Source organism: Syngnathus leptorhynchus, chromosome 8, assembly GCF_054491065.1.
Source record: "Syngnathus leptorhynchus isolate UIUO chromosome 8, UIUO_Slep, whole genome shotgun sequence".
NCBI lineage: Eukaryota > Metazoa > Chordata > Actinopteri > Syngnathiformes > Syngnathidae > Syngnathus > Syngnathus leptorhynchus.
The window spans coordinates 11,249,368-11,276,819 of NC_141202.1; the positions used below are offsets into that span (position 1 = coordinate 11,249,368).

Below are 27,452 nucleotides of genomic sequence, written 5' to 3' on the forward strand. Positions count from 1 at the left end.
TATTTTAGTCAGGTGAAAAAAACAACTTTTCCGGCCAGCGTGTTGTCCAGCTATAGCTCTCCATCTCCGTCGTCATGCTGCTTTGTTCCGTGCTGTTGGGAGCGACCCTGCTCATCCTGGCCCCCATGGAGAGCCCCGAGGCTCGCGCACTTCACCCTTCCCCGGATAGCCCTCAGGTAGGACAGCCACAAGTCGCTAAAATGCTCACAAATAATCAAGACTCTGATAAGTAACAATGAATCGATTATTTTATTTACATAAAAAAAATCTAATCTTTCCATGCAGTTGCTATTCCTGTTGCTTGTTGTCATCTGCAAAGATTGAAAAAAAAGCCCATTTAGACAAAGTAGTAGAAAGTATTGATATATATATTTTTTAGATTTAGAAGGTAAATGTAAAAAAAAAAAATTACATGGCCAAATAAAGATATCTGAAAAGTCTACTTAAGTAACTCCCCAGGATGGAGGTCAGCAGGCTAAGGAGCTTGTTGAAGGATGCACAGGAGAAAGTAATGAAATGTCTCCATGATTGAATTAGTCTCCCCTCTATCGAATTTGTGTTGCGGTGCAGTTAATGGAGCAGCTCCTGGATCGCTATAACGACTTGCTGACCATGGACGACCTGGAGAACCTCCTGAGCAGCCCGGCCGAGGAGCAATCCACGTTGTCCTCCGGGGCCAAAGCGTCCGAGTTTCCCGCCAAATGGGCCGACGTCCAGCCGGAGACCCCCTGGCTCCGCCTCCTCCGGGATGCCCTGGCCAATCGCAAGCCCATAGAGTCGGAGCGCTCGCGGAGGGGCTGGAACCGAGGTTGCTTTGGCCTCAAGCTGGATCGGATCGGGTCCATGAGCGGATTGGGTTGTTAGTCAACAGACTGGTGTCATCCTTTTGGGATGGTGGGGAAGATAAAGGAAGTTTACGTGTGTGTTAGTCAGCACCTTTATGGCTGTTGAATAGTTAGTTGCGCTGTAGTATTTCACTCATTCAAGATATTTCACATCAAGCAACATTTTTTTTTTTTTTTTTTGCCATTGCTCGCCCATCTTGCTTTTTGTAGCTGAGGTTAATAGCGTTCGTCCAATATAATGGCCGGCCAGTGTTGTGATGTGTGGAATCCTCGTCCCATGTGCAAGTTGTAGTAGTAAAATAACAACTAGAAGTTTCGCAGCCTGTCGTGTCCATACTTCCTTGCTCTTTGTCTACTCATGATTTACACCAATAAATACATTTTGACTTTATGAATGTCTCACTGGTCATTTTATTAGGTACACAAGCACAATTTAGCACGTGAAAGACATCTTAAATGGGAGGTAGAACAACCATGGTCCTTTCTGCCAGAAATAAAATATTTTATTCACTCTTGAGTCACGCTGTACTATTTCAGTTGTACTTGCTTGCGTTTCTCTCATGTGCCACTAGATGGCAGCTTAAGTTAATTTACAATTGTTCCTTCACTACAAGGTGCCGTGCCTTGGACTTCACACCGGCCTTCAAGCCTGGCTTCAGGTTGCTTTACTGAGTCATTTTTTTTCTCGTCGCATCAACCACAACCTTTAAAAAAAATCCACTGATAACATAATGCATCAAAATATCGAATGACATGAGAATTATTACTTTTCAGAATCAGCTTTATTGGCTAAGTTTGTGCATGCCAAACAAGGAATGTGACTCTGGTTGAGCTCAACATTTAAGTGACTAAAAACAGTTAGTTGTTCTGTTCAGTTTAGTTGTTTCTTTACAATCGCAAACTGTTGCTCTGACTCATTAATACAGCACAATACAACTGATCTCCTCTGCATTTCCTGATTTTGCCACGGAAACATTTCTGATGCCACTCCATAAATTCTCTATGGAATTGCGGTTTGAGGATTGGGCTGGCCTCTCTATAACATCCACGGTGGTTGTCTGGAACCGAGAAGCCGAACATTCGTTTGGAGTGGCTGCCTTGTCCTCTTTGGCAGGAGGAAACATGATCTCCTCCAGTAATCTGATGTAATCAAAGTAACCTCGTATACCATAAATAGTGTGAGAAACACAAATCCATTTTGTGATGCTCGAATGTAGTCGAGCGGTCCCAAAGTCTGATGTCGTCCACGGTCCAAGTGTGGAGCAGCCAGCCGCTGTCTAATCTTAGCCTGCCCTTTACTTCCCCTCTTTGACCTTAAGCTCCAGTGAGGCATGCAACCGGGCCGAGCTTTTGGTTCTTCAGCTGTGCCGGTGTGCGCGTCACAAAGGCACGTCTGCAAACACACAGCTGATAATACGCACACAAAAAAAGTCAATACTCAACATTGCACGTTGTTCTGTGGATGTGGCAAGACTCAAGTTGCAACCTCGGCACGTTTTACCTGATCTACAAATGCCGTTGGCAATCTGTCCGTTTTAAAAGTCATATGTGGACCTTCAGCGCAAAACAACTGCTTTGACACTTGGGTTCTTTTACGGCGGTTCTGACGACAGTATTTTAAAAACATCTTTACTATCCAGTACTATTGCATAAGTTCTCTTTCCCAGATATCAGTGTGAAGTGGGGTCATGGTCTTTGGACATGAAATGTCACTGTAAGGCAGGAAGAGATCCGATCCTCAGTCTACTCCCCTTTATACATCTGCCTGTGTGTGTAAATGTGTGTACGTGTATTCGCTGAGAAGGTCAGAGATGGACCCCAAGACGAAAACGAAACCCAGCAGGCGTTGCCTGTGTGTACAATGCGGACGCTTATGGTGTCATATGAAGCCAATGCAAAGTGGGGTGCAAAGAGGCCTGTTGCAAGCTGCACGACAGCCTAGCTGACCTTGACATTCAGAAGGCCACGAAGGGGCGTGTCTAGAAAAAAAAAAAAGGCGGTTAAGGGGGCTTGGCTTCAAAGTCTACGTCTATAAAAAGCCGTGATCAACTTTGCACTCCCCCACTCTCACCTGGAGTCGCAGGACAGATTCAGGCATCTCACAAACGGTAATGGAAAAAAAATTTGTGTTTTGTATACTTAAAACCGGACCACTGAATTGAAAGTACCGGGGTGCTTGATTGACAATTTTGTTGACTAACCCTTTTCGTTCCTCTTTCGTCTCTGCAGAGGACTTACTCAACTCAAGCAAAATGGTGAAAGTCGGTATCAACGGGTAAGACTTCTTTGTGCATTTATTGCGTCTGGATACGTCCAAATATGTTGCAATGTAATCGGCGCTTGCTCCAAGTGAGCCTTTGGGACACTCAAAGGGAAAATGTCGAGCTATTTTTAACCGTACCACTCGATGTGGATGACTGGAGATGACCATGTTTGTATGGGAGCCTCACAGTGTGATGTGCACTGTTGGGTAATAATAGTACTGATAAAATGGAGCCGTCCCAGTCGTTTGCACTTTGACCTTTAGCAGATAGCAGTTCAACATATGTATATATTTTTTTTTACCCTCAATTTCCATTGGCTCATTTGGACGTCTGCCTTCTATCCGCCCACCTTCTGGAGTGTATTTTGAACTCTTCGGTTAAAAAGTAACAAGTGTTGATCAAACACGCCGCTTGTCGTCATTACAATTGGCACATTTGACTTTTGCCTCTCATTTCGTCAAAGTAGGAAAAAATTCGACAGCCTGAAAAAGTTAATCCACCACTAGCTTGTCCTCGGCACAGAAATGTAAATTTGCATTGTGCACATTGAGCCCTAACTCGTTTATATAAATCATAAATAAGAGGAGGCCCAATACAGAGCTCTGTGGCACCCCCTTATGAAGAATAACTAATTTAGAGCCATACCATCATGTTTACCATTGTTGCAAATTTCATGTCACTCTTTGAGATTTGATATTAAGAATGTAACCTTCAGAAAGCTTAAGAGCAAAGGTTGTCCCAGCCCTGTTCTAATTGCAACAGCTCATGTCGCCACCTAAAGGCCATATGAAAATATTTAAGTGGTTTTTTTTTTGTTTGTTTTGTTTTTACCTTGCCAGATTCGGCCGCATTGGTCGTCTGGTGACCCGTGCTGCTTTCCACTCCAAGAAGGTGGAGATTGTGGCCATCAATGACCCCTTCATCGACCTGGAATACATGGTGAGTTTTAGCTTTTGCGGCTTGAACCGGGTCCAGGTTGTCAGGACTTTGATTTTCACGCTCCCCCCCCCCCCATAGGTCTACATGTTCAAGTATGACTCCACCCACGGCCGCTACCACGGTGATGTCAAGGTTGAGGGTGACAAGCTGGTCATCGACGGACACAAGATCACCGTGTTCCACGAGTGAGTCCAAAAAAGGATGTGCCCAAAAAAATAATAAAAAAATCAATGGATTTGGTAAGAAATGCTGATGAATTTTTGGTCCTGTGCAGGAGGGACCCCGCCAACATCAAATGGGGCGATGCTGGTGCCCAGTACGTGGTGGAGTCCACTGGTGTTTTCACCACCATCGAGAAGGCCTCCGTACGTATAATTCGATTCTCATCTGCCCTGTACTGCTTTCTTACAAAATGGCTGATATCTGCAACCACCTCAAACACAGACCCACTTGAAGGGCGGCGCCAAGAGAGTCATCATCTCTGCACCCAGCGCCGACGCACCCATGTTTGTCATGGGGGTCAACCACGAGAAGTACGACAACTCCCTCAAGGTTGTCAGGTGAGAATCTGCCCAATGTCGTTTCTCCCTACCCTTGCGTTTTCTTTTAACGTCTTTGCTGTTTGTTGTCATAGCAACGCTTCCTGCACAACCAACTGCCTGGCCCCATTGGCCAAGGTCATCAACGACAACTTTGGCATCATTGAGGGTCTGATGGTGAGAATCGAAATACACAAACTGTGAAGACTTAATACCAACGTTTGAATTCATTATCGGACGTGTGGCCTTCACCCGTCAGAGCACAGTTCATGCCATCACCGCCACCCAGAAGACTGTGGATGGCCCCTCGGGCAAACTGTGGAGGGACGGCCGCGGCGCCAGCCAGAACATCATCCCCGCTTCCACCGGCGCTGCCAAAGCCGTCGGCAAGGTCATCCCTGAGCTGAACGGGTAACGTTTCAAAAATAAAACCATCAGCCGACTATTTATGAGAAGCACTCGAAGCAACTTGTCAAATTGTGTCCATTTGACAGCAAGCTGACCGGCATGGCCTTCCGTGTGCCCACCCCCAACGTGTCCGTGGTGGACCTCACTGTCCGCCTGGAGAAACCCGTGAGTGGTCCTACTTAGCCGGAACTACAGAAATGTCTTAGACTAGCAAATTCTGTCATCTCTGTTTTCTCCAGGCCAAGTACGATGACATCAAGAAGGTGGTGAAGGCTGCCGCTGATGGACCCATGAAGGGCATTCTGGGATACACGGAACACCAGGTACGTAGCTGTCCTGCTCAACTGTTTTACTCCTTTTATTTTTATGTCGGTAAACGACATTGTGTGACGTCCCCCGTTCCAGGTTGTGTCCACAGACTTCAACGGCGACACCCACTCCTCCATCTTTGATGCTGGCGCTGGCATCGCCCTCAACGACCACTTTGTCAAGCTGGTCACTTGGTATGTGTGGATCTTAAATAGAAGTATTGATTTGTAATGGAAAAAAAGGTAGCTTTCCATGTCACCCCCATTTACCGGAGTTTATCCCCCCCCACCTCTCCACAGGTACGACAATGAGTTTGGCTACAGCAACCGCGTGTGCGACCTGATGGCCCACATGGCTTCCAAGGAGTAAATCTACTCACCTTGCCACATTCTCCACATCAGGGTTCCACATGTACAATCATAAAAACGTTTTAATGCTGTACACATGGAGCTCTGCCTTGTTGCGTTTACTAGACGAAACCTGCTGCCTGGGTAGAGAACCCCCACCATCACCTTTCCACAGATCACAAAGGAATGATTTGTAAAGATTTCCTTTTCTGAAATGTCCTGTTCTGCGTTTGTGAGGAGGTGTTGAGTGTCTGTGGTGCTGCAGCAATGCAGTCGGCGGAGAAATAAAAAGTCCTCTTTGTGAGACTCGTGGCCTCTTGTGTTGGCATTCAACATGATCCAATGACATAAATAGAAAATGATATGCCATTATATTAAGGAACTGTCACCAATGCACTTAAAATGTTTTTATAGCATTTACCGTTACATGTAAAAAAAAAATATATATATATATTGAAGGAACAAGAAAAATGGGTAAGGCAAAAATACTGTTCGACAAAATTGCTGCTTTTCCAAAAGAAAACCTGTCCCACAAAATAATGACACGTTTAAAGTATATTTTACAATCAATAATCTTCAATCAGTTTGAAATTCCTCCCGTTTCACTCTTAGTTCGACAAACAATAAAGTGCCGCCATCTAGTGGACAGCAGTGGCAGTGGATGCTTTCCTGTACCACAGCACATACCAGGGTTCGGAAACCCAAAATGTTCAGTCATATTGGCCCAAAAAAAAAAAAAAAAAACCTGTCTGGAGCCGCAAAAATCTAAAAGCCTTTTATAATGCAACATAGACTGTCAATACATAAGTTGTATGCCTACCATTAAAATAATGTAAAGAAAAATAGTGGTATCAATGGGATAATCTCTTCTTGCGGCCCATTAGGTTTCATGTGTAATGGGTTTGATTGAAACCCACCCGTTTTTGACAATGCTTCTCATTCCAAACACATATCAATCAGGTTGTTATGACGTCAACAATACCGCTCACAGCCGCATGGGGGTGCGCCTTCACAACATCCGCACTTGCCTGACGTACTACCCTGTGTAGACAAATTTATGTTAATTTCTCTTTCCGTTATTTCAGCTCGGTGATAACATTTTTCAGCATTTTCACGTAATTTCTGACAGAATTTTCATTTATCCTTTTCTTCTCATTTCTAGTAGTGCAATTTGGTGCGCTAAAGAAAGTTACGTCGACCTTGTGCTCGTTTCTTGTTGTCATTACGGTAAAGCTCGTATCAGCTGCACTTGTCCTGCGGTCACATTTTGTTGCCATAATTCAGAGGGACTCGCTCACTTCAGATTTCTCCTTCATCCATCTGCTTTTAAACGCCTTTTTTGGGACAAATCCTCCACTGTGTCGCCGTGTTCCGCGACGTGCATTCAGTGAAGATTTTGTCTTTTTTTTTTTTTTTTTTGGAACTGGGGGGGCCGTGTGACATCGAGTTAACCCAACAACATCAGCAGTCGACGTTAAGACCTTCCTTCTAATCTGTGAGGATAAATCTAATTCAGAGACAGTTATATAAGAAGGTAAACACTGCGCATCTCGACCGTTCGGTCCTTTATTATTATTATTTTTTTAATCGGTGGTTTTAGTCACATTATTCTGCTTCAAGAGAGACATATCCCGCCCGTGTTCATGCCAGATCTGCAGCGTTTTAGTTTCCCGTACCATAGCATGAATCCATTGTTGGGTGCTTCGACGCATCCCCAACAACATCCGCAGTCGATCCAGTCCACCGGACACCCAGAATCCCCGTCGGGTCTCCTCCCGGACGCCGTGTTCGGTTCTCCGGACTCGGCGTCTTTCCTGCTGGCTGAGCTCCCCGGGCCCGAACATCCGGGGCCCGAGTTCCCCTCCCAGAGCTCGCTTTATCTGCACCACTTTCAGCATCAGCAGCACCACCCCACCGTGCACCATCCTCCCGCCGCCATGGCTCTGCGCAACGACCTGGGCTCCAACATCAGCGTGCTCAAAACCCTCAATTTGAGATTCAGGTGCTTCCTGGCTAAGGTGCACGAGCTGGAACGCAGGAATAAAGTTCTGGAGAAGCAGCTGCAGCAGGCGCTGGAGGCCAATAGCGGCGGCAGGCCACACACGCTAGAGGCTGGCGTGCAGACGTCTTTCATGGGGACCATCCCGCTCCGACCCGGCTCGCTCCCCTTCCACAACACCAACAACTCCGCCAGAAGGCCCACAAGCTTGTCCTGCCTGACTCCCGAGTGCGCCGCACCCACCCGAACCGACGCCGCTTGTAACCCGGCCATCACCGTCAGCCAGGCGTCGCCGTCCGCCGACTCCCCCGTGTCCAGAACCGGCGGACGGTCGGTGACCGGGGCTCCTCGCTTCCTGCCAGGAACCATCTGGTCCTACAATCCCACTCGCAGGTACGGCTCGGAGCGGCTGACCAGCCCGGGGGTCTCCTGGGTGCACCCGGATGGAGTCGGGGTCCAGATCGACACCATCACCCCTGAGATCAGAGCGCTCTACAACGTCCTGGCCAAAGTCAAGCGTGAGAGGGACGAGTATAAACGCAGGTGAGTGGAATTACAGTGGTACCTTGACTTACAAGTTTATTGCTTCTATGAATGAGCTTGTAACTCAGGCAGAGCAATGAATGGACATCAGAATATCGTCGAGTGGCATTTCAGTTAGAAAGTACAATTTGGTCAGCGCAACTTGAAGTCACAAGACGTCTGAACTGTTTTTTTAATGCTGTTTTTGAACAGCTGCAGTTCAGCTGTCTCTCGCTGAGTCAGCATAAATCCCACCCAGTCTGGTAGTTCACGCAGAAGCAGGTGCTTGTTGCTAGGAATATACACACAACATCAACAATCAGCTTCTAAATATACTGAAGAATGAAGTTCAATCACGTTTCGATTGGTCACGTGTTCACATCGGAGCGTCCCGCTCGCACGAGTGACCTACTTCCATCTGAGCATTGTCCCGATATCCACTTTAAAGTTTGCAGCAACACGTTTATTTTGTAATTGTGAAATGAAACTATTGATTGTTGCTTTATTAAATTTGAAAGAATTTTTTAAAAATGGCTGCCATCTTAAAAAAAAAAATGGCCACCAGCAGCAAGGTGATGCTCAGTCTCAACTAGTTTGCTGTCTAAAAAAGGTCAGCCTTGCCCGCAGTGGAGTTCATCCTTAGTGGCGATACAACTCCTCCGGGCAGCATTCTTCTTCTCCAAGAAGGAGTTAAGATCATGAGGAGGAAAAGTTTACCCATCCACCGTCTTTGGCGCTTGAGTTTTAGATCAAGGCAACCTTAAAAAAAACATTGAAGGCCGCATTTAAAATGGTCAAAACCTCAATCAATTATTTTTGGTCAATATCATGCAGTCGTTCGAAGGCCTGAAGATTTTTAAATGGGAATCCTGAATGTCCTTATACATGTCCGGCTTCAAGTAACCTTCACGTGCAGAGCCTTTGCCCCGTCCCGAGTGACTTCAACGTGAGCTTAAACGTCAGTCTCCCTCAGTTACGACTCACCTTCGTGCCAAAAAGCGAGATTTTTCTGACCTTGTATTATTTTACTTTGATTACATAATTGCTTGGTCATGCATGCTTATAAACTATTGTAGAGTGGAAAAAAACGTTCCCCTGTCTCAACTCGCTCTGCCTCCCCCTCACTATCTGCATTGCACCATGCACTGGTTGGGGCGGGCGGGCGGGGGCGTCCCGCCTCGCTAAAGGTTGCACGCTCGTCTCCGCATTCTCCAAGCGTTCGTCTCCCGTTTGGCCGACTGTTTGAGATGCAGGAGCACTTGACGAGATCTCGGCGTGTCGCAGTGCTTGAAAATCCTTAATGAGATGATGCGGCAGTTTGCGGAGGGCAGTGCCATTCACACACACGGGGGGGGGGGGGGGGGGGATGTTGAGGCTTTTAAATGTATTAAAAGTTCAGATTTATGAGAGTGGTGTACTTTTGATCATTTATATGACCCTCGGTTCTGCCGTTCATCTTAATTCTTTGTCTTCCTGGGAGATTCTGGAAGGATTGGACAATTTGTCACATGAGGCAAAAAAAATAAATGACACATTTTGAATTGACTTACCCTGGTGTATCTGTTTGACTTGTAGATGGGAAGAAGAATACACCATGAGGAGCGATCTGCAGCAGAAGATTGCTGACTTGCAAGAGGTAACAAGTTGCATGTATTTGTGTGTTCGCATGTTATGTTTGGATGCTTGATGGGTTGTTTTTTTTTTTGCACGAGCGCAGGACTTGCAGGAGAGCGAAGGCTGCCAGGACGAGCTGGCCGTCAGAGTTCAGCAGCTGAAGGCCGAGTTGGTTCTCTTCAAAGGCCTCATGAGCAACGTGAGCGCAGCACCGCCCATATCAGTCCAAGTCGAACCACCAGAATAATGAATAATAATCTAATATTCATATTTTTAGAAGCCAAATTTAAATGTAATACATTTAAATGCAATCATTTAAATGAAATAAAATTGTATTCATAAATACAATTTAATTTAAAATACTTTTATTTTTCTTGTTCATGTAGAATCTGTCCGATCTGGACACCAAGATTCAAGAGAAAGCCATGAAAGTGGACATGGACATCTGCCGCAGGATCGACATCACGGCCCGTCTCTGCGACGTCGCCCAGCAAAGGAACTGCGAAGACGTCATCCAGATGTACCAGGTGGAAAGTTGATGACATTTTCACGATTGATTTTCATATTTAACCTGTGCTAAACCCGTTGTTGCGTCCCATCATTTTGTAACATGCGTGCAGGTTACAAACAATCAGCCGACGTTGAGCCTGCGGCGCAAACAAACACCCGTGCCCGTCAACGGCAGCGAGCCAGATGAATCAGTTAGCATGTCAGAAAGCGACGCCGGCGTGGCCAAAGAGGAGGAGCGACAACAGCCACAACCACAACAGCAGCAACAACAGCACGGCAATTCGTCGGCCAATCAGATCAACGAGGAGATGCAGAGGATGCTTAACCATCTGTGAGCGGTCGCAATCGCAAAGGTGACCTCGCAAAATTTGAGTCTCTCATGTTAACATTTGCCTTGCAGGCGCGAGTGCGAGTTTGAGGATGACTGCGACAGTCTGGCTTGGGAGGAGACGGAGGAGACGTTGCTGCTGTGGGAGGATTTCCCAGGATGCACTCTGCCTCCTGACCCCGCCCACCCGCCTGGCGAGGTAAGCCACGGCAATTTTTGGTTGATCGGCCCTATCGCGCCCATGGTGCCAATAAGAAGGAGTTTAGAAAATTGATGGATGCAATTATATATGATAGATTTAAAAATAATAAGCGCAATAGTTATTATTGGAAAAAAATGTTTACATAAAATAAAAATGTTAATTGCTTTTGTTGATTATAAAATAAACCAATTGTAGGAACTAAAGCAAAAACAATCATGATTTTTTTTATTCTAATTCGATAATAAAATCTTGATTATAGATGAATAGTTTTATTTTACATACTCTTTTGAATATTTGTCTATTTTACTGTCCATGTTCTTTTCTCCTTCCATCAGGACGACTGTCTGGAAAAAGTGATAAATGACACAGAGTGCTTGTTTAAGTCCCGAGAGAAGGAATACCAGGAAACAATCGACCAGATTGAGGTAAAACCAGTATCGATATCTGTGCCGATACTGCAAAAAAAAAAACATTTTGTACACAAAAAAATGATATAATAAAAATGCAAAGAAGACCATCTCTCTTCTAAGCACAGTGAACTGCAATACTATTATTTGTTTTTGGGAGAGGATAAAGAATATATGCCTGTGAGTATCATATTGTCCGTCAGTGTACGTCGCTTCGAAGGAATAACCACTGTGACATCACTGACGCTTGTTTAGTTGATTTGCTCTCGACCAAAAATCAATGGTGTCTTTTCCAACTGTTTCCTCCAGTTGGAGTTGGCGACAGCAAAGAGTGACATGAACCGCCATCTGCATGAGTACATGGAGATGTGTTCCATGAAGAGAGGCCTGGACGTCCAGATGGAGACTTGTAGAAGACTCATCACGCAAAGCGGCGACAAGTATGCGCCCCTACACACATGTTGTCTCAAAAACGTTCATTTATTTTCACCCGTGCTTTGACGTCAATGGCAGTCAATCCAATCACTTGAGCTTCAAGCGTGAACTTTTTGCCATCTCCGTCTACCGCAGCAACGCGGCGGCGCAGACGTCCTCCGACGACAGCGACCAGCGAGAGAGCGACAGAAGCTCTGCGTCACCCCCGGGGTCCTCGTCCGCTGGCAGGAGATCCTGACACCTGGCCGCCGCGGTCAGGTGATCCGTGCCGTCACAACGCCGCCAAACATCTGTGTCATCGTTGCAGTAGTCAATATCTGTATCGTTGATGCCGTCGTCTTACACCAGCTTGTCAAGTAGCCTGCTAACATGCTAACATTTAGTACAAAATGTGAAGCATTCCAATTAGACTGACGATTTTATGTTGCTGTTTCCAAGAGGTTCCATTTTTTTGTGGTAGCATATAAGGGGCATTTTCTGAACCGCATAGTCCCCACAGGGGTTGGAGATGTGCTGGAGCGCATCCCAGCCGTCATCAGGGGACACCCTGAACCGGCTGCCAGCCAATCACAGGGCACACAGAGACAAACAACCATTTGCACTCGCACTCACACCTAGGGACAATTTGAAGTGCTCAATCGGCCTACCAAGCATGTTTTGGGGATGTGGGAGAAAACCGGAGTGCCCGCAGAAAACCCACGCGGGCCCGGGGAGAACATGCAAACTCCAAGCAGGGAGGGCCGGATGTTGAATCGAACCCGCAGCCTCCTAACTGTGAGGCGGACGTGCTACCCAGTGCTCCACCGAGCTGCCGGGGCGAATGCATTTAAGCTCAAAATAAATGACAGCGTTTTCTTGGGAGGTTACTTGTTAGGTTAAGCTAGCAACAATGAGTATGATATCAAATTTTTGTTTTTCATGCCGCATGTCAGCCAACTGTTAGCAAAAACAATCCGGTCGTCGCCACAACAGTGCTTCACTTTTTGTACAATTTCTCACTGAATTTTCTCCAGGATGTTAATGTGTACCTCATTCGCAAAGTTAGCATTGCATAGCATCATTATAGACGCAGTTCCACTCATTGATGACAAAATGACAACACAAATATAGTCAATAGGCAACATCTTCACTCTAATATAGCGAGGAGCAAATATGTCTAGCTAGCCAAAGTCACATTCTTTGTTTTCCCACCAACTGTGTGGATGGCGTGCACTTTCCCACTCATGTTCCGATGTCACGACTCAGCGTTTTACTGCCTTGCAGCCGCAGCTCGCATTGGTTCCACGCAGAAACTCGATCAGGCCGCAAAGCTGCATTTGTCAATTACCGAAATGAAACGTGCTTTTTTTTTTTATCAAAACTTGAAACATCGCTGATAACCTTTTGTCACAATGACAAAAAATGATTGGTCACGTCTTGGGAATTATGGGACATGTGAGCTCATTATTCTCCCAGCACTTTAACTGACCTGTGCTTTTTTTTTTTTTTTTTTAGTCCTTACCGACGTGCTTGATGTGATTAAAGTCAACCTTGAGTTTTGCACATAGAAAGGAACAAGCAAAGCAACGAAGCAACTTAAGAAGCAATTTACGAAGCAATCGGCGCTATCGCTCGTCAAGCCGTAACTGAGAAACTGTAAATAGAAAAAACTACGTTTGCTCTCCGAAGCCATCACTGAAAACTCTTTAGCGTGCTGCTGGAAGGTGGCGAAATGATCAAGTTGTTCAATTTAGAGGCAAGAAATTATTATATTCCGATCATGCATGGTGCTGTTTGACTGAAGCTGAAAGCTGCAAGTAAGAGACGTTCCATTTGCTTTCAATTTCCCAGCCAGTTTGGTCCAATGCATGTGACAGTGTGAAGCCTAATTGAGAATGTTTTCATCCAAAATAAGGTTTTCCGGAGCAAATGAAGATGGAAGCACAAGCAGCCCAGTTATTCTTTTGTCAATAGTAAGGAACAATCGATTTCCCCGCTCCGCTTGTGTCGTCTCGACAATGTTATCACAAGCACTTGAGTAATGACAACATCAAGAGAAACTTTAGAAGCATCATTATTATTGCTGTTGTTGCTTTAAATTGAATGAGCTTTTTCTCCTTACTGTCACTATTTGACAGAGACACAATATCCAAAATTGGCCCAAAATTTTTTTCTCAGAATTATTCTATTGCGCCGTTATGTAACGATAATGTAAAATAATCCATATCAGGAAAAATGGTGGATTTGGTTTTACTGATGCAAGGGGGGGACAAGCGTATGCTGCAGTAGTCGAGCTAGAATATAAACAACGGGTGAGAAAAAAAGTTTCATTTCACAGTAAGAGTAAAAACAAAGTTGTGTTTCCTTTCAAACCTTTTTGTTTGTTTGTTTGGTCAAAATTGTACATGGAACCGCTTGTTGCGAGATGTTCTGTATGTCAAACGAGAGGGGAAAGAATAAACGACGGCAACATTCGAAGTGTGATTATTGTCTCATTTACTTATTGAACGATCAGTTAAAAAAAAAAAAAGATAACAGGCACATGCCTGCTCACAGATGCAATTTTCTAGACATCTTGCAATTTGATTTGGTGCTTATTCTATTTTCAGTGTGCTTGAAAAAAAAAAAGTATGAAACCTGTAGCAGAGGATAAGTTTCCGTTTGACGAAACCTCGCCCGCTTTTAAGTGACGACTGGCGGGACGATTCTCGTGTGTGCGTGCGTGCGTGCGTGCGTGCGTGCTTGCGTGCGTGCGTGCTTGCGTGCGTGCGTGCGTGCGTGCGTGCGTGCGTGCGTGCGTGCGTGCGTGCGTGCGTGAGCGGACGCGACGTCAGCTGGGGAGGAAAGAGTGACGCCGACGATGGGTGGAGGCAAGCGGCATGAAAAGTAACACAAAGTGAAAACGACCGGCAGAGAACTTCCGGAGAAGTGAAGCGGTGTCACAGATGAAGGTAAAAAAAAAAGGTGGCGAGATGATGTAAATACGTTTCTGTGATTCGTTTTCTTCTGTGGCCTCGCAGGATGGGCCTCAAAGTGCAATATTTGCTCAGCATCCTGTTGGCATCTGCACGGCTGCTGCTCACCTTACCGTTGGTAAGTTAACAAAAGTGCTGACAAGGCTCTTTTATTTTTTGAAAGTTTTTGTTCCATTTTTTAAAAGTATAGGATGCCACGAGATGGCGCCAAAAAGTAATTGGTGTCAAGGAAGTATGTGGATTTGATCGTTTTTAACTAAGATATTGTTATATACGTTTATTTTTGGTAGATATGCTTAACAATGCAATACAAAATTACAGACGGAGAGGAACACTCCCCGGACGAGCTGTAAGATGTGCCCTGCAGGTGAGGGAAACAACTTTTGGGGCAAAGTCTTCCTTTTTGTTCTTGCAAAACATGTACTTTGTGAATTTGAATTAGGTCACCACTCTACGTACGTTTTGCATGTGATGTCATCACTAATTTGAGGAATCAATAATCGTCAGGAATCGTGAACTGGTTCAATTCTTCATGTTTAATGTCGCCCTTGCAAGTTTTTTTGCTAAGCGTGCGATGCGTCATACAAAAGCACATTTTGCCCGAGATGGGACCAAGTCACACATGTGCATGACTCAAGTAAGTCTCAAGTCTTAACCTTAAAGTCTCAAGTAAGTCCCAAGTCATTTTTTTTCTTGGGCAAGTCAAGTCCAAGTGAAGTCCCCTTATTATTGCAATTTTACCCACAGAATCTGATCTTAGTAACGTGAAAAGACAAGATATCAGTAACTTTAAGTAACCATCATTGTCCAATGTGTCTTCCCGGTTTAAAAAATATGACAATAATTTGGATTTGTACTGTAATTACTGATTTTCAGTAAAATACACCATGGAATCAAACAAAAAAGAAATTACCTCATACAATGATTTATTGACAGCTCAATCTAAACAAATTAACGTCTGCCGACAACACGTTTGAGTTGCAAATATGAAAAAAGAATCTGAAAAAAGTCTACATTAAAGAACATTAGAAACATTTTATGTTTCATCTATGATATCTGGAGACCCCAGAGCTCTATAAACTTCAAATGGACAAAGTTTGAAGTTGTCGTTGTTGAAGTTGTTGTTATTGATATATATTTTTTAAATGTATTATTAATTTTATATTCAAACTGAAAACATAAACTAAATAACACTGAAGTCATTCAAGTCATCGTGTCTCAAGTCAAGTCCCGAGTCTTTAACTTCCAAGTCCAAGTCGAGTCTCAAGTTTTTTTTGGTTTTTTTTTGTCAAGTCAAGTCACAAGTCATCAAAACATCGATTCTAGTCGACTCGAGTCCAAGTCACAGTGACTCGATCTCTGCATTTTGCACATTTCTGCCTTTTGCTCAGAATGCTTTGACTCACGGCCACTTATCAATGGAACTGTAAACGGTGGAAAAGAATGTGGCAAAGTATGACAGCCTTTTTTCATCTTTTCCCACACCCTACACGTTTCTATCGATGCTGACAAATAACGCAGCGGCACTCTGCTAGCTTGGGCTATAAAGTACGTGACCACATCCTGCCTCGGATCTCTTGGTTGGCACGTCACGTGTTTTTTTTTTTTTTTTTCTCAGGTCAGTTCCAGAAATCTTGCGAGCAGTGCGCACCGTGTCCCGCCGGGACCTACACCACCGATTGGAACAGTGAGGACAGCTGCCATCGTTGCTATGGCGACTGCAGGCCTGGTAAATCTACGTTGTTCATGCACCTCGATGGTCACGACATTACGGAAAACCCATAAAATGATCTTTTCTCTTTGTCAGAATTCAATCAGAGGGTGCTGGCGAACTGCAGCAGCACGTCGAACCTCAAGTGCACATGCCAGGACGGCTTCCGTTGCATGGCTGTGGTGGCGTATTCTGACAACTGCAAAAACTGTGTCGCAACCACAACAGGTAAACCGATGCTGACAAGTGCAACACTTGGCAATGTCATTTATCAAAAATGCATCTTTTGCAGGGCGGCTCAGTAACGCACTTGGTAGCACGTCCGCCTCACAGTTAGGAGGGTGTGGGTTCGATTCCACACCCGGCCCTCCCTGTGTGGACTTTGCATGTTCTCCCTGAGCCCGCTTGGGTTTTCTCCGGGCACTCCGGTTTCCTCCCACATCCCAAAAAATATGCTTGGTAGGCTGATTGAGCACTCCAAATTGCCCCTAGGTGTGAGTGCGGGTGCAGATGGTTGTTTGTCTTTGTGTGCCCTGCGATTGGCTGGCAACCGGTTCAGGGTGTCCCCCGATGACGGCTGGGATAGGCTCATGTCGGTGGGGACATGGCGGTTCAGAAAATGGATGTCATCTTTTGCAACTCAGCAAGGGAGCCGTAAGCAAAATATTGCCAAAGCTTGTTTTAATTGGTGAAAACATGAAACTATGCAAATATGTTTTGGGTTCCTTGAATACAGAAAATATCTGTCCTACGTCAAAAAAGTATTATCTATTCAGTTATTAAAGGGCTGTGTTTCATCCCTCAGTGACATGGACAACAATGAGGACAAAAACAACAACAGCACCAAATGAAGAACGTTATCCTTCCAGCTCACCTTCAGGAGACCTCAGCAACTCCGCCAGCTCATTTCTCAAGTAAGTAATGCGTAAGCATCAACTGTCATAATTATTAACAGTCAGAAATGGTGATACTCATAATTGCTTTTTGCATAGTTTTGTGACCTTAACTTGAAAATATATTTTGTATATGTCATCCAGCGATGACGGTCTTCCTGGAAACAGCTCGCAAACTAACAAAGGTGAGTCGTGGGTTTTATATGTAAAGTGTAGAGAATTTTGCAGCTCCTTTGCTGAAGGTCTCCCCGTTTGCGACGCAGAGGACCGTCGGGGACCTTGGTTGGTGAACATGGTCCTCCCCATGGTTGTCGTGGTAACCGTGGCCCTCGTGGTCCTGCTCTGCAATCGCCGCTCAGGAGAGGGAACGTGTCTGAAACGAGGTAAGATGACAATTCTGTGAAATGTGATTGATGAATTTGAATTTTTAGGCAAGTCTGCAAATAAAGGTGTGGTATTTATGTTTTGCAGCTGTCATCAAGTTGCGCAACAAGGTGAGTGATGCACACAAAAAAACCTTTTGAGTTCGTCAAAGAAAGTGCTGGAGAATATATGACAATTGCTTTGCTGCCCTCTTGTGGCACCTTGAGGTCATTTCAAACAATTTTGAGGATATTTGTTATGGATTTTCAATGTTTGTGCCAGGGTTCACTGGATTTACCGTATTGGCCCGAATATAAGACGACCCTGATTATAAGACGACCCCCTCTTTTTCAAGACTTAAGTTTGAAAAAAGACTTTTTGAACGCCAAATTTACAAACAAATGCTCTTGAAAGCGGCCGCTCTGAGGAGCATTTTTTCGGCGATCTTCTTTAGCTCTCCATCTCCGTTCATTACACTCTGTGACACCATATTTCACAGCCGCTTTGCAATTGTTTGAAGACTCTGCCTCATTTATCAACATCATCTTGAAGTTTGCATCATAACTTCTCCTCAGCTGCCAGTTAACCTGGCCGATCTTCGACCCACTTTTCTCCAGATTGTCGCGACGTTTCTGTTGGGGATCCTGAGAACTGTATAGGGGGTTGGCTCGGAAGGTTATGCTCTTTCACCGTCTTATATTCGGGCCAATACGGTATTTTTATATATTTAAATATCAGGAAACAAAAAAAACACAATAAGTGCTTTTTTTTTTTTTTTATCTCAAAGTGGATGTATTTTTACACTCCAGAGTGCTCCCAATGATGCCGGCAAGGAGAAGGAGTCAACTCAGTCTTTCCCCATCAACCGTTGCGGTATGAAACCTTTTTGTCCGTCTTAGCATTCACACGTGTGCTCGCTTCTCCTAAACATTTGAATTACGAAACGTCCACGCAGGTTCTGTGCACGTCCACAACGCAGGGACAGTCATCGTCAGCTGGCTCAGTCAATTTACAGAAAAGGACGACAAGGAGGAGACCGAAGACCGAGTTGCTCCTCCTCCCGTCTCACCTAGTGTACCCCTCTCTGAGGAGGAGAGAACCAACGAGGCCATTTTCTTCCCCTCTCAAGAGGAAGGCAAAGACTGGCACGTGTCCAAAGAGGAAGCAGAAGCTTGAAGCATGGACCTCAGAAAACCTCACCAGAGCGGGACATTTCTTCTGTAAGTTTAGCAAACGCCGGGAAGAGCCAATGTTTGCTAGGAAAGTGAGAAGATAGGAAGGAAGCAGGGCATCCAGAGTGACATGAAAAGACAAGGATGTACCAATTGAGGCTGCCCCTCATAATTAGTGGAGCACAGCGACTAGTAATTTACACAAGTGTTCCTCGAAGGAATGTGATCCCATCGGCAGCTAATTATTATGATGTAATGTTTGCTAAACGTCACGTTGTCTTCTCGCTCCTCGATTGCTGCCTGGATTGTCTCAACAAGAAGAGATGAGCGAGATGATTACAAGTCATAAAGTGGCCAATTAAAAACTTTATTTAATAGTAGTAATAATAATCATAACATATTTGGAACTATCAGGAAAAATGATGCCGCTAGCTTTAAATTTAGTTCGTTTGCATTTGTTTTGTAAACGTGAGATGTAGTTTTAATATTCATTGTTTTCGAAAGAATTTTTGTTTTTAATTTCATGTTTTTTTTTTTTCATTTTAGTTCATTGGTCTTCATTCAAATAATTTTGAACAGTGTGAAATAGTGTATGCTTTAAAAACAACCAATGAGTATTTGCTTTTGAAAATTCTCTTTCTTCAGCTTTTACACCATGTTTGTGTCTTCATGATGCTTTTGATTTGATGACAGGACAAATGTTAAAGTCCAAAAGTGGCTGAAATGCACAATTCTGTTGACTCAGGTCAGCAAACAGTGCTTAGCGCTTCCAAAATGAAGCAATATTTAGTTGGTTGGTTGAAAGCAGGGAATCCATTATCAACTGGGCTTTGCTGTTTTTATCCCGTTTTTGGTGGGTGAGTTTGGCAGCAGGAGTACACAAAACTGCCAATACCATTCAAGATTCAAAGAAGATTCAATCTTTTCTAACAAGTTTTGGTCTTGCTGGTTTCACGGATTTTCACAGATAGGTATTTCCCCCCGTGATTAAAGGTTTCAGTAATAAAGTGCCGGGCTCATTTGATGACAAAGTGAAACAATGCCAATCAGAACCTGCAAGCGCTCATGTGGTTGCAAAGAGATAATCATATGAGTGCCTGGATGAGAAAAATAAAGCAAAACAGAGAAAGACCTTTTGTCGGCTTCTTAGTCATTCTTACTTCCAGTGGCTCATTTTCAGAGTATTGAGCCGACAGCTCGACCGCACAGTTAGTTGAACTCATTTCCACCAAAACTGAGACCGCGAAACGGGAAGTCTTTGACATGATGAGTCAACACAATGATTTTGCACCGACTTTGACGGTGCTTGCTGCCAGGGAGTCACATGAAAAGCTTGACACAAGGACACTTGGGAGAGGAACACGTGGTGGGAACCTTTTTTGAGGTTCTGAACTACGTCGATAACATTGTGGCTGTTTTGAGTACAGTACGTGTGCACTGAAGAGAAAATGCTTACGAACACCGTGAAGACACTTTGTCTCATGTGTCATAACAATGCTCAGTTTTTAAATAAAACATATCTGTGGGCAATTGTCAGTCAGTCAGTCTGTCTATCTGTCTCTCTGTCTCTTTATCTCTCTTGCTCTCGCTCTCTCTCTCTCTCTCTCTCTGTCTCTCTGTCTGTCTGTCTGTCTGTCTGTCTGTCTGTCTGTCTGTCTGTCTGTCTGTCTATCTATCTATCTATCTATCTATCTATCTATCTATCTATCTATCTATCTATCTATCTATCTATCTATCTATCTATCTATCTATCTATCTATCTATCTATCTATCTATCTATCTAATCTATCTATCTAATCTATCTATCTAATCTAATCTAATCTAATCTAATCTAATCTAATCTAATCTAATCTAATCCAATCCAATCCAATCCAATCCCGTCCGTCCGTCGATTTGTTGGTTGGATAGGGTTAAATGCCCAACGAAGGGTTCCTTGAAATGGGAGCGTGACTCAACTAGTTCCCGTCTAAGACCGCCTCCTCCGCTCGTTGTGTGCTCTTTGCCTCAGGTTTCACCTCATTGGATTGTTTATCTCTAAACGTAACTACAACGCGGGTGGAATTGGAGCCGGTGTCTTGAAAGTGGCCACTCGCCGCACTTGCTGTCCGGGTCCCGGTGACGAACGCAAATGAAAGTTTGCGCACAGACTCTCACGTCTTCGTTCAGGTGGGCGACTCTCAGCCGGAAACCGACGTGAACGACAAGGTCTCGTTTTCAGTTACCCTCGACTTTGTCGAACGATTCGTGCGTTTAATTACTCATAATCTAATTAGTCATTATTACATGTTACAACTTTGGCCCCGCTTGAAATCTGTGCGTCCTGTTGCGCGTATTATGACACTTTATTGTGTTTTCACGCCTGGGTCATTTCTCGCTGAACCGACCTCTTTCTTGTCTTTGGAGTAAAATTTAATGGAGACAAGTAAAAAATAAAATAAAATACGGTAAATTGACATGATATACTATTTCAGGTTGTCCTGATTTGAAAATATTTAATTTGGGGGGCTCTTTTGGCTCATTTCTGGCTCGTTTGGTTGTCCAAAAAGAGCGAAATAGATTTCTTGCCGTGAAGGTATTAACTAACTAACTAACTAACTAACTAACTAACTAACTAACTAACTAACTAACTAACTAACTAACTAACTAACTAACTAACTAACTAACAGGCTTTTAAAACCAAATCATAATTTGTCTTATGGTACTTTAACATAGTTGTGACAATCTCTTTGATCAACATTTTTAACTGGCTAATGTTCTCCTAGTTGTTAAAAAAAAAAAAAGCCAAAGTAGTTTACAAATCTCTGAAAATGCCACAGGTTGGAACAATCCAGCAAATTGCCAAGTGTAACGCCTTTCAAACGTTTCATGCATGTGTGACATTTTTCGAACCAGCCCAACCAGAGTTTCTTCTCCAGTCAACTCAATTATCCTTTCCTTTGGTACATAACTTACCTTTGACCTAAACCATAAAGTGCGCATCACACTCATTTGTCGAAATGTGAAAATTGAAATACAATATGGAAAATTGGGCATTTATTCCTTAATTTATATTGGTGGCATTTTGCTTCTGAATGCAGTAGGCCTACAGAATGGAATGTTCTGATCTCCTGTTGCCAGTACTTTACTAATGTATTGCTAATTATATTTAAAACTATAGTTTTAATACTCTCAGTGGTTAGATGTTTGTTATCTGTCTACTATTCCTGACCGTGGGAGTCATTGTTTAAAAGTTTTAAAATGACCATAGCATCTCTGCTAATTTCCATTCACCTGTCTATGGCATTTCACATTATATATTAACTTTAAGCGAGTGGAATCTCCAGGTGTTTAGATAATTGACATTCTCTTCAATCCACGCATCATATTTTCTGCTTGATATGAATCAGAACATTGAGAAATGTATTTTTTTTTAATGCCACTAATTTTGTTCTCAGGTGCATCGCCTCCGATGGACTTAGCTGAAGTGTAGGAAGGTCGAGGCGGCCCTGCAGGCATAGCAACATGGCCACCCTTGGCGTCATCCTGCTGTTGGCGGTCAGCACCTCTTTTGGCATTTCAGCCCAAACGAGTCACATTTTTTTGTATTTTTACACAGAGCAAATGAAGCGCATCAGAATGTGGTCTCACCAGCGTCGTCTGCTTTGTCTCACAGTGCGTATTCACACCCACGTCGACACTGATTCCCACTAGCAGGGAGAGGGAGTGTCCCTTCGGAGACTATCTTGAAAATGGGATTTGCTGCAACAAATGTCCACCTGGTAAATTGAATACACAAACCGTATTTTTTCTCAACAGGTTTGATGAGTAAATCGATGTCCGTATCAAATTCACTGCTTCTATTGCGCAGGTTTCAAACTCGTGGAAAAGTGCCCAGGCGAGGGGAAGAGGAGTAACTGCACGCCATGTCCTCCTAACCAGTATTCGGCCCAAATGAACTACTCCCCCAAATGTATGCTATGCAAATCCTGCAACAGTAAGTAAACTTCTTCGCACTGTGAATGATAAGCTATTTTGATTGATTCCACATATTGATCAATCCAGTGCACAAGTGGAAGGTATATTATAATAGCATGACTGAATTCTAACTTAACACTCATGCTCATACGAAACTTGTGTTCCCACAGAAAAGAAGTATGAAGTGGAAGTCTCCAAATGCGTAGCGGACCGAAACACGCTGTGCCGCTGCGAGGACGGCTTCTACACTTATGCTATCGACTCGGAGACCACTGAGTGCCATAAGTGCACGCCGTGCGGCCCAGATGAGAGGGAAGTCCAAAAATGTGAGTCTTTCACATCTGTTTGTCATCGGGTCTTTCTGTTTTTAACCTGCAGTCAAATCATTTTTTTCTTTGTTTTGCCTGATTTTTCATCATTTCAGTTAATTAAATGTTTGTGTTAAAAATGTTTTATTTGAATTTATTATTTATAAACTCACAAATCATGATCTATGTAAAGCAGTGACGTAGAACAATGAAAAAGAAATATTTGCCCTTCCACTAATTAGCAAAGGGCTTGTCAGCTTTTCATAACACTTTTGCGTGGCTGTTTGATGAAAGTTTGGAAAAATCTTGGCTCAGTAAAGTTTACCACGCCCTGCCACCAATAATGCAAACCGGCCGGTAATTGACATGTCGTTTTATATTCTGTAAAAGTCTCCAAAAAGTAAATAAACACTACTTTTTGGACCCCCACAAAGGTTTATAAGGAGTTATCTGTAGATACCACAAGATGGCGACAAAACACACTTTTTATCTCAATAAAGCTCCTCAACTCACTTCAAGATAGTTCCTTAAATGTCAATCATGTTTCATTTCTCAAAAATTCTGAAAATTAGGGTATATTAGCAGTAAATGAACAGGTGACGTCACGAGACAAGCTCTAGTAGCATTTGAAATAAAAAAATGTAAACTTTGAATTTTTCGAAATTTGATTGCCAATTGAAAATACGCGGGTTCTTTCTAATAGCGTGGATGCGGTTGATTGTACGCTTTTCTAAAGACGAACCATCGCTTGCAGGTACGGCAGAGAGGAATACTGTCTGCGAGTGCAAGGAAAATTTCTACAGAGTGAAGAGGAAGTGCGAACCATGCAAGAGGTGTGTGTGTGTGTGTGTGTGTGTGTGTGTGTGTGTGTGTTTGCGTGCGTGTGTTTGCGTGCACGTGTGTCTCTGTGTGTGTCTCTGTCTCTGAGGCCTCGCGCATCGTTTATTCCTTCAAGGCCGAGACTGCTACGGGGAAGTGGTTATGTGAACCGAAACTTTTTCCATCATCAGCAGGAGAAAAGAGAAGCCATTCCATTCCAAATTTAGATAGTGACATTTTGTTCACTTGTACACACTCAGTGTCACACCAAATGCTTTAATTGCATTAGGTGTTTTTTTTTTTTGTATTCATTACAGAGTACAATGAAAGCAGTTTATTAATCGATTGTACCTCAACAAACTCGTCTTGTTTTCAGAATGCCACTCCCTGTACGGTGTTTCGCAAAGCAGCCTGGTGGGAGTGGCCTGTCTTTTCATTGTCCTACGGGGCAATTATCGTTTTGCCCTCTAAACGCTGCCTAGCAACAAGGGTACTGTGACCAGGAAAAACAATTCAATCTTCCTGTGTTTGTGCGATATTTTAAATTGTTATGAAACATTTTTCAATTGATTTTAGAGTTCAAAACTTAAAGCAGAACTTAGCATGTGTTTTATGTGTGCTACTTGTTACTGTACTTTAAAACCACACTTCCTCTGTGTCTTTCCACAGTTGCGCAGCCGATTGCAAACATCTCTGCAAGTCGCTTCCTTCCCACAATTCAGCGGGTAAGAAAAAAAAAAAAAACACGAGTTTATGAGCATGCTTTTTACCCATTTGATTAAATATGACAGGGATGCTTCTAATATATTTACTTACTTTTAACATGTTACATTAACCGCCTGTTAACTATAACTAAGCAATGTCTTCACAATCAGAAATTTAACCCCTGTGTGAGTCTTGTTGGGGTTTCACAAGCGCTCCTCCTTGTGTCTCCGTAGATTCTGAGGAAAATGGAAATGGATACATTGTTCAGATCCTGACCGGAGTGGTGGTTGTGGCCATGACGCTGTTGATGCTGCTCATTATTTACATGGCCGCCAAGCGCTTGACCAAAAAATCAGCACTCAAATTGCCATCCCAAACATCCGAGACGTCGCCAGAGTTGTCTGAGGTACATTAACTGTGTCACGTGTGTGCAGCACATAGCGCCCCCATTAACATTATGTCGTCCTATTACATTGTAGGCCCTGTTTCAGAATGGGGAAGTATCTGTCATAGCAGTGATTGATTGTCCTGAGAGCACAATGCTTGGCAAGGCGAATTCCAAACTGCCCGACTGTGTCCCGCTGGAGATCAAGAGTGAGTGTTTGGACATCCAAAGACTCAATCTAAGAATTGAACTTTAAGGAGTTTGTCCACAGGTTCTCAGTTTAAGATATACAAAGTTTCATTTCTAAGTATAATGCTAATATTGCAGACAAGCGGGCTGCCAAAATTAGGATCACAATTAAAATTGGATTAATTGTGGAGCCGTGGCTAAGACTATTTTTGAATCATTTTTGCCTCTCTCTCCACAGCCCACGACCTCATCTACACGCTGCTCGACTTGGTTCCCGCCACGCAGGTCAAGCAACTGGTGCGTTCCCTCGGCGTGACCGAGACAGTCATCGAACGGGCCGAGCTGGACTACCGCGCCAGCAAGGAGGCTCACTACCAGATGGTGAAAGCCTGGACGGAAATGGGCTCGCAGGCTTCCGGCGGAGGCGGAGGATGTCGGGGAGGAATGCTGCACTCTGCTTTGCTACAGGAGCTTTTGCTCAAACTGAGACACATGCACCTCGGAGGTGTAGCAGAGGAGCTGGAGAACAAAGTACACCATTCACTAAATCTCGGACGCGTGCCAAGTGGCATCGCTCTAAAAAACACACACACCTGAATCAGAGTATTGTTCTCTATGGGGACCTCAAGGACAGACTGAGAGCATTCCCAAATGGACAGTCCTTGCACGTGGACCAAGACAACCTTTGTGGCGTGTCTCCCTTTCATCCACACTTGAAACTACTGAGAGATCAAATGGTTGCGGACGTTTGCAGGATTAACTGTAATTAACCTGCCCCGGCCGATGTGAAGTTGCCGCCAGCCGAAAGGGGGAACAGAAATATGCACAGAGATAAAGGACCGAGCTGGCCGCCAATGACAAGAGTCTGTGAGGAATTAACACTCAAGTCGTGGTAATGTTGTAAATACATATTTTAGGAATGCTTGTGGTTCACACTGCCGAACAAAAATGTCGCCAAAAAGTATATACTGAAATAGTGATCATCTCGTCCCCTTTTAGGGATAGATTTGCAGAATAATGAACAAAAACAAAACCCCAAATTACCTGAAATGTTCTTGTCTTTGGCCCCTTCTTTCAGAAATGTTCTTGTAGCCCCTGCCTAACTCATTTTCAAATCTGAGAAGTGGTGGAAGTTTGATGCATAAAGGTACAGATTTGCAATTTTATGTTTCTACTAAAGCTGTTTTTCCTTTTTTATCACATCATCACTTCAAGAAATTACTAGAAGATGTTGAGGTATTTTCCTATACAAAAACAGATCATTTTCACCTCAATAAGTTTAATTATTTCAGCAATGCTTTTGCAATGTGTTCTTTTGTCAGGATGAAAATTTCACTTTTAAAGGGAGAACACTAGATTTCAAACCAAGTAGCTGGAGTCCATAAGCAAAATAAGCTGTTGCTTAAGGCCATGGGGGGGATTTTTAAAAAAGTATTTTCATTGATATTATTTTTTTTGCCAGATGTCTTGGTAGAAAAAAAAAAAAAAAGTCTTTTTTTTTTTTTTTTTTTTTACCATGTCCATGCATTTGCAGACGACAAGTGTAAAACGGCAGAAGCCCAAATATGTAAAATATATCATGTAAAAACAAATGAATTAGCAAATAGAAGATAAAATTGTGAAAAGGAGATCGAAAGGTAACATAAAATCAGCCACACTAATTATAAAGTTGTTTTTAACATGGGGGAGGATGGATATTTTGCTTAAGGCCTCAAAAATGTCTGTTCAAATCAAAGCTAATTTTGGTGCTACTCTACAACAAATATTTATTCCTGTGGGTCTTGCTCTGCTTAAGATAGCAGTTTCCTGTATTGAGTGGGAAGCTGCATTTCACCTTTTCATCAAATTCTTCTGAATACGCTGGGTAGTGTTTGGGAAACCTTTTAGTCATTCCATATTGGACTGATTCCATTGTATGATGAATGAATGTTTGGATATTTTGAAAGAGGCATTCGGGACACATTTCAGGATGGACCTGGAATGTATGTATGTTATGGTGAATTTAATTGGGATAACTTTTGAATCTTCAACTGTTTCATGTTTTGCTATTTTTGTACTTCTTAGTGTTGTTTTTACCAAGGAGGTTTTTGTTGTTTTAAATTTCTAAGGACAGCTACCTCTTTGCAATTCTGTGATCCTTCCAGTGTCAAGGTGTCTCTGATGCATCTTGAACAGCATTCTAAGGTTTAGTTCAAATATAAAAAGTTCTTCTGTAAAAGTTCAAGCCCATTTTAGGTTGATCCTGAAACGTCACACTTTTTGGAAGTAATAAAAATGAGGAACTTTGACACACTCATCCTTTTCCTTCCGCCTCCCTACTCTCCTCCAACG

General features: G+C 43.4%; 5 protein-coding genes across 8 annotated transcripts; all 5 read left to right on the forward strand.

Moving 5' to 3' along the window:
• The first annotated feature begins 27 nt into the window (after window positions 1-27).
• On the forward strand, window positions 28-1,225 carry nppcl (natriuretic peptide C-like). Its single transcript, XM_085917885.1, has 2 exons — window positions 28-176; window positions 571-1,225. The coding sequence occupies exons 1-2, from the start codon at window positions 75-77 to the stop codon at window positions 862-864; spliced, it is 396 nt and encodes a 131-aa protein (XP_085774011.1). The 5' UTR covers window positions 28-74; the 3' UTR covers window positions 865-1,225.
• Window positions 1,226-2,910: 1,685 nt separating this feature from the next.
• gapdh (glyceraldehyde-3-phosphate dehydrogenase) lies at window positions 2,911-5,957 on the forward strand. The gene is made up of 12 exons (XM_085917876.1): window positions 2,911-2,953; window positions 3,075-3,120; window positions 3,949-4,048; window positions 4,127-4,233; window positions 4,323-4,413; window positions 4,493-4,608; window positions 4,683-4,764; window positions 4,847-4,998; window positions 5,082-5,160; window positions 5,235-5,318; window positions 5,401-5,498; window positions 5,604-5,957. The coding sequence occupies exons 2-12, from the start codon at window positions 3,098-3,100 to the stop codon at window positions 5,671-5,673; spliced, it is 1,002 nt and encodes a 333-aa protein (XP_085774002.1). The 5' UTR covers window positions 2,911-2,953; window positions 3,075-3,097; the 3' UTR covers window positions 5,674-5,957.
• Window positions 5,958-6,797: 840 nt separating this feature from the next.
• iffo1b (intermediate filament family orphan 1b) lies at window positions 6,798-14,103 on the forward strand. The gene is made up of 9 exons (XM_085917855.1): window positions 6,798-8,193; window positions 9,748-9,808; window positions 9,890-9,985; window positions 10,173-10,313; window positions 10,407-10,627; window positions 10,697-10,823; window positions 11,162-11,251; window positions 11,543-11,673; window positions 11,804-14,103. The coding sequence occupies exons 1-9, from the start codon at window positions 7,295-7,297 to the stop codon at window positions 11,904-11,906; spliced, it is 1,869 nt and encodes a 622-aa protein (XP_085773981.1). The 5' UTR covers window positions 6,798-7,294; the 3' UTR covers window positions 11,907-14,103.
• A 458-nt stretch (window positions 14,104-14,561) lies between these two features.
• LOC147052443 (uncharacterized) lies at window positions 14,562-19,890 on the forward strand. 3 transcript variants are annotated; one of them, XM_085917874.1, is made up of 11 exons: window positions 14,562-14,598; window positions 14,668-14,740; window positions 14,944-14,989; window positions 16,241-16,351; window positions 16,430-16,561; window positions 17,139-17,247; window positions 17,371-17,411; window positions 17,490-17,609; window positions 17,698-17,720; window positions 18,399-18,462; window positions 18,545-19,890. In XM_085917874.1, the coding sequence occupies exons 2-11, from the start codon at window positions 14,669-14,671 to the stop codon at window positions 18,763-18,765; spliced, it is 939 nt and encodes a 312-aa protein (XP_085774000.1). In that variant the 5' UTR covers window positions 14,562-14,598; window position 14,668; the 3' UTR covers window positions 18,766-19,890. The 3 variants fall into 3 exon arrangements, with proteins under 3 accessions (XP_085774000.1, XP_085773999.1, XP_085774001.1); XM_085917873.1 differs by having other exon boundaries at window positions 17,371-17,609; XM_085917875.1 differs by lacking the exons at window positions 14,562-14,598; window positions 14,668-14,740 and adding an exon at window positions 14,823-14,854 and having other exon boundaries at window positions 17,371-17,609.
• Window positions 19,891-20,715: 825 nt separating this feature from the next.
• On the forward strand, window positions 20,716-27,417 carry tnfrsf1a (tumor necrosis factor receptor superfamily, member 1a). Of its 2 annotated transcripts, none has more exons than XM_085918633.1 (10): window positions 20,716-20,966; window positions 22,196-22,295; window positions 22,414-22,519; window positions 22,609-22,734; window positions 22,886-23,041; window positions 23,778-23,856; window positions 24,512-24,567; window positions 24,781-24,953; window positions 25,027-25,141; window positions 25,360-27,417. In XM_085918633.1, the coding sequence occupies exons 2-10, from the start codon at window positions 22,263-22,265 to the stop codon at window positions 25,716-25,718; spliced, it is 1,203 nt and encodes a 400-aa protein (XP_085774759.1). In that variant the 5' UTR covers window positions 20,716-20,966; window positions 22,196-22,262; the 3' UTR covers window positions 25,719-27,417. The 2 variants fall into 2 exon arrangements, with proteins under 2 accessions (XP_085774759.1, XP_085774758.1); XM_085918632.1 differs by having other exon boundaries at window positions 20,716-20,927.
• Window positions 27,418-27,452: the final 35 nt, after the last annotated feature.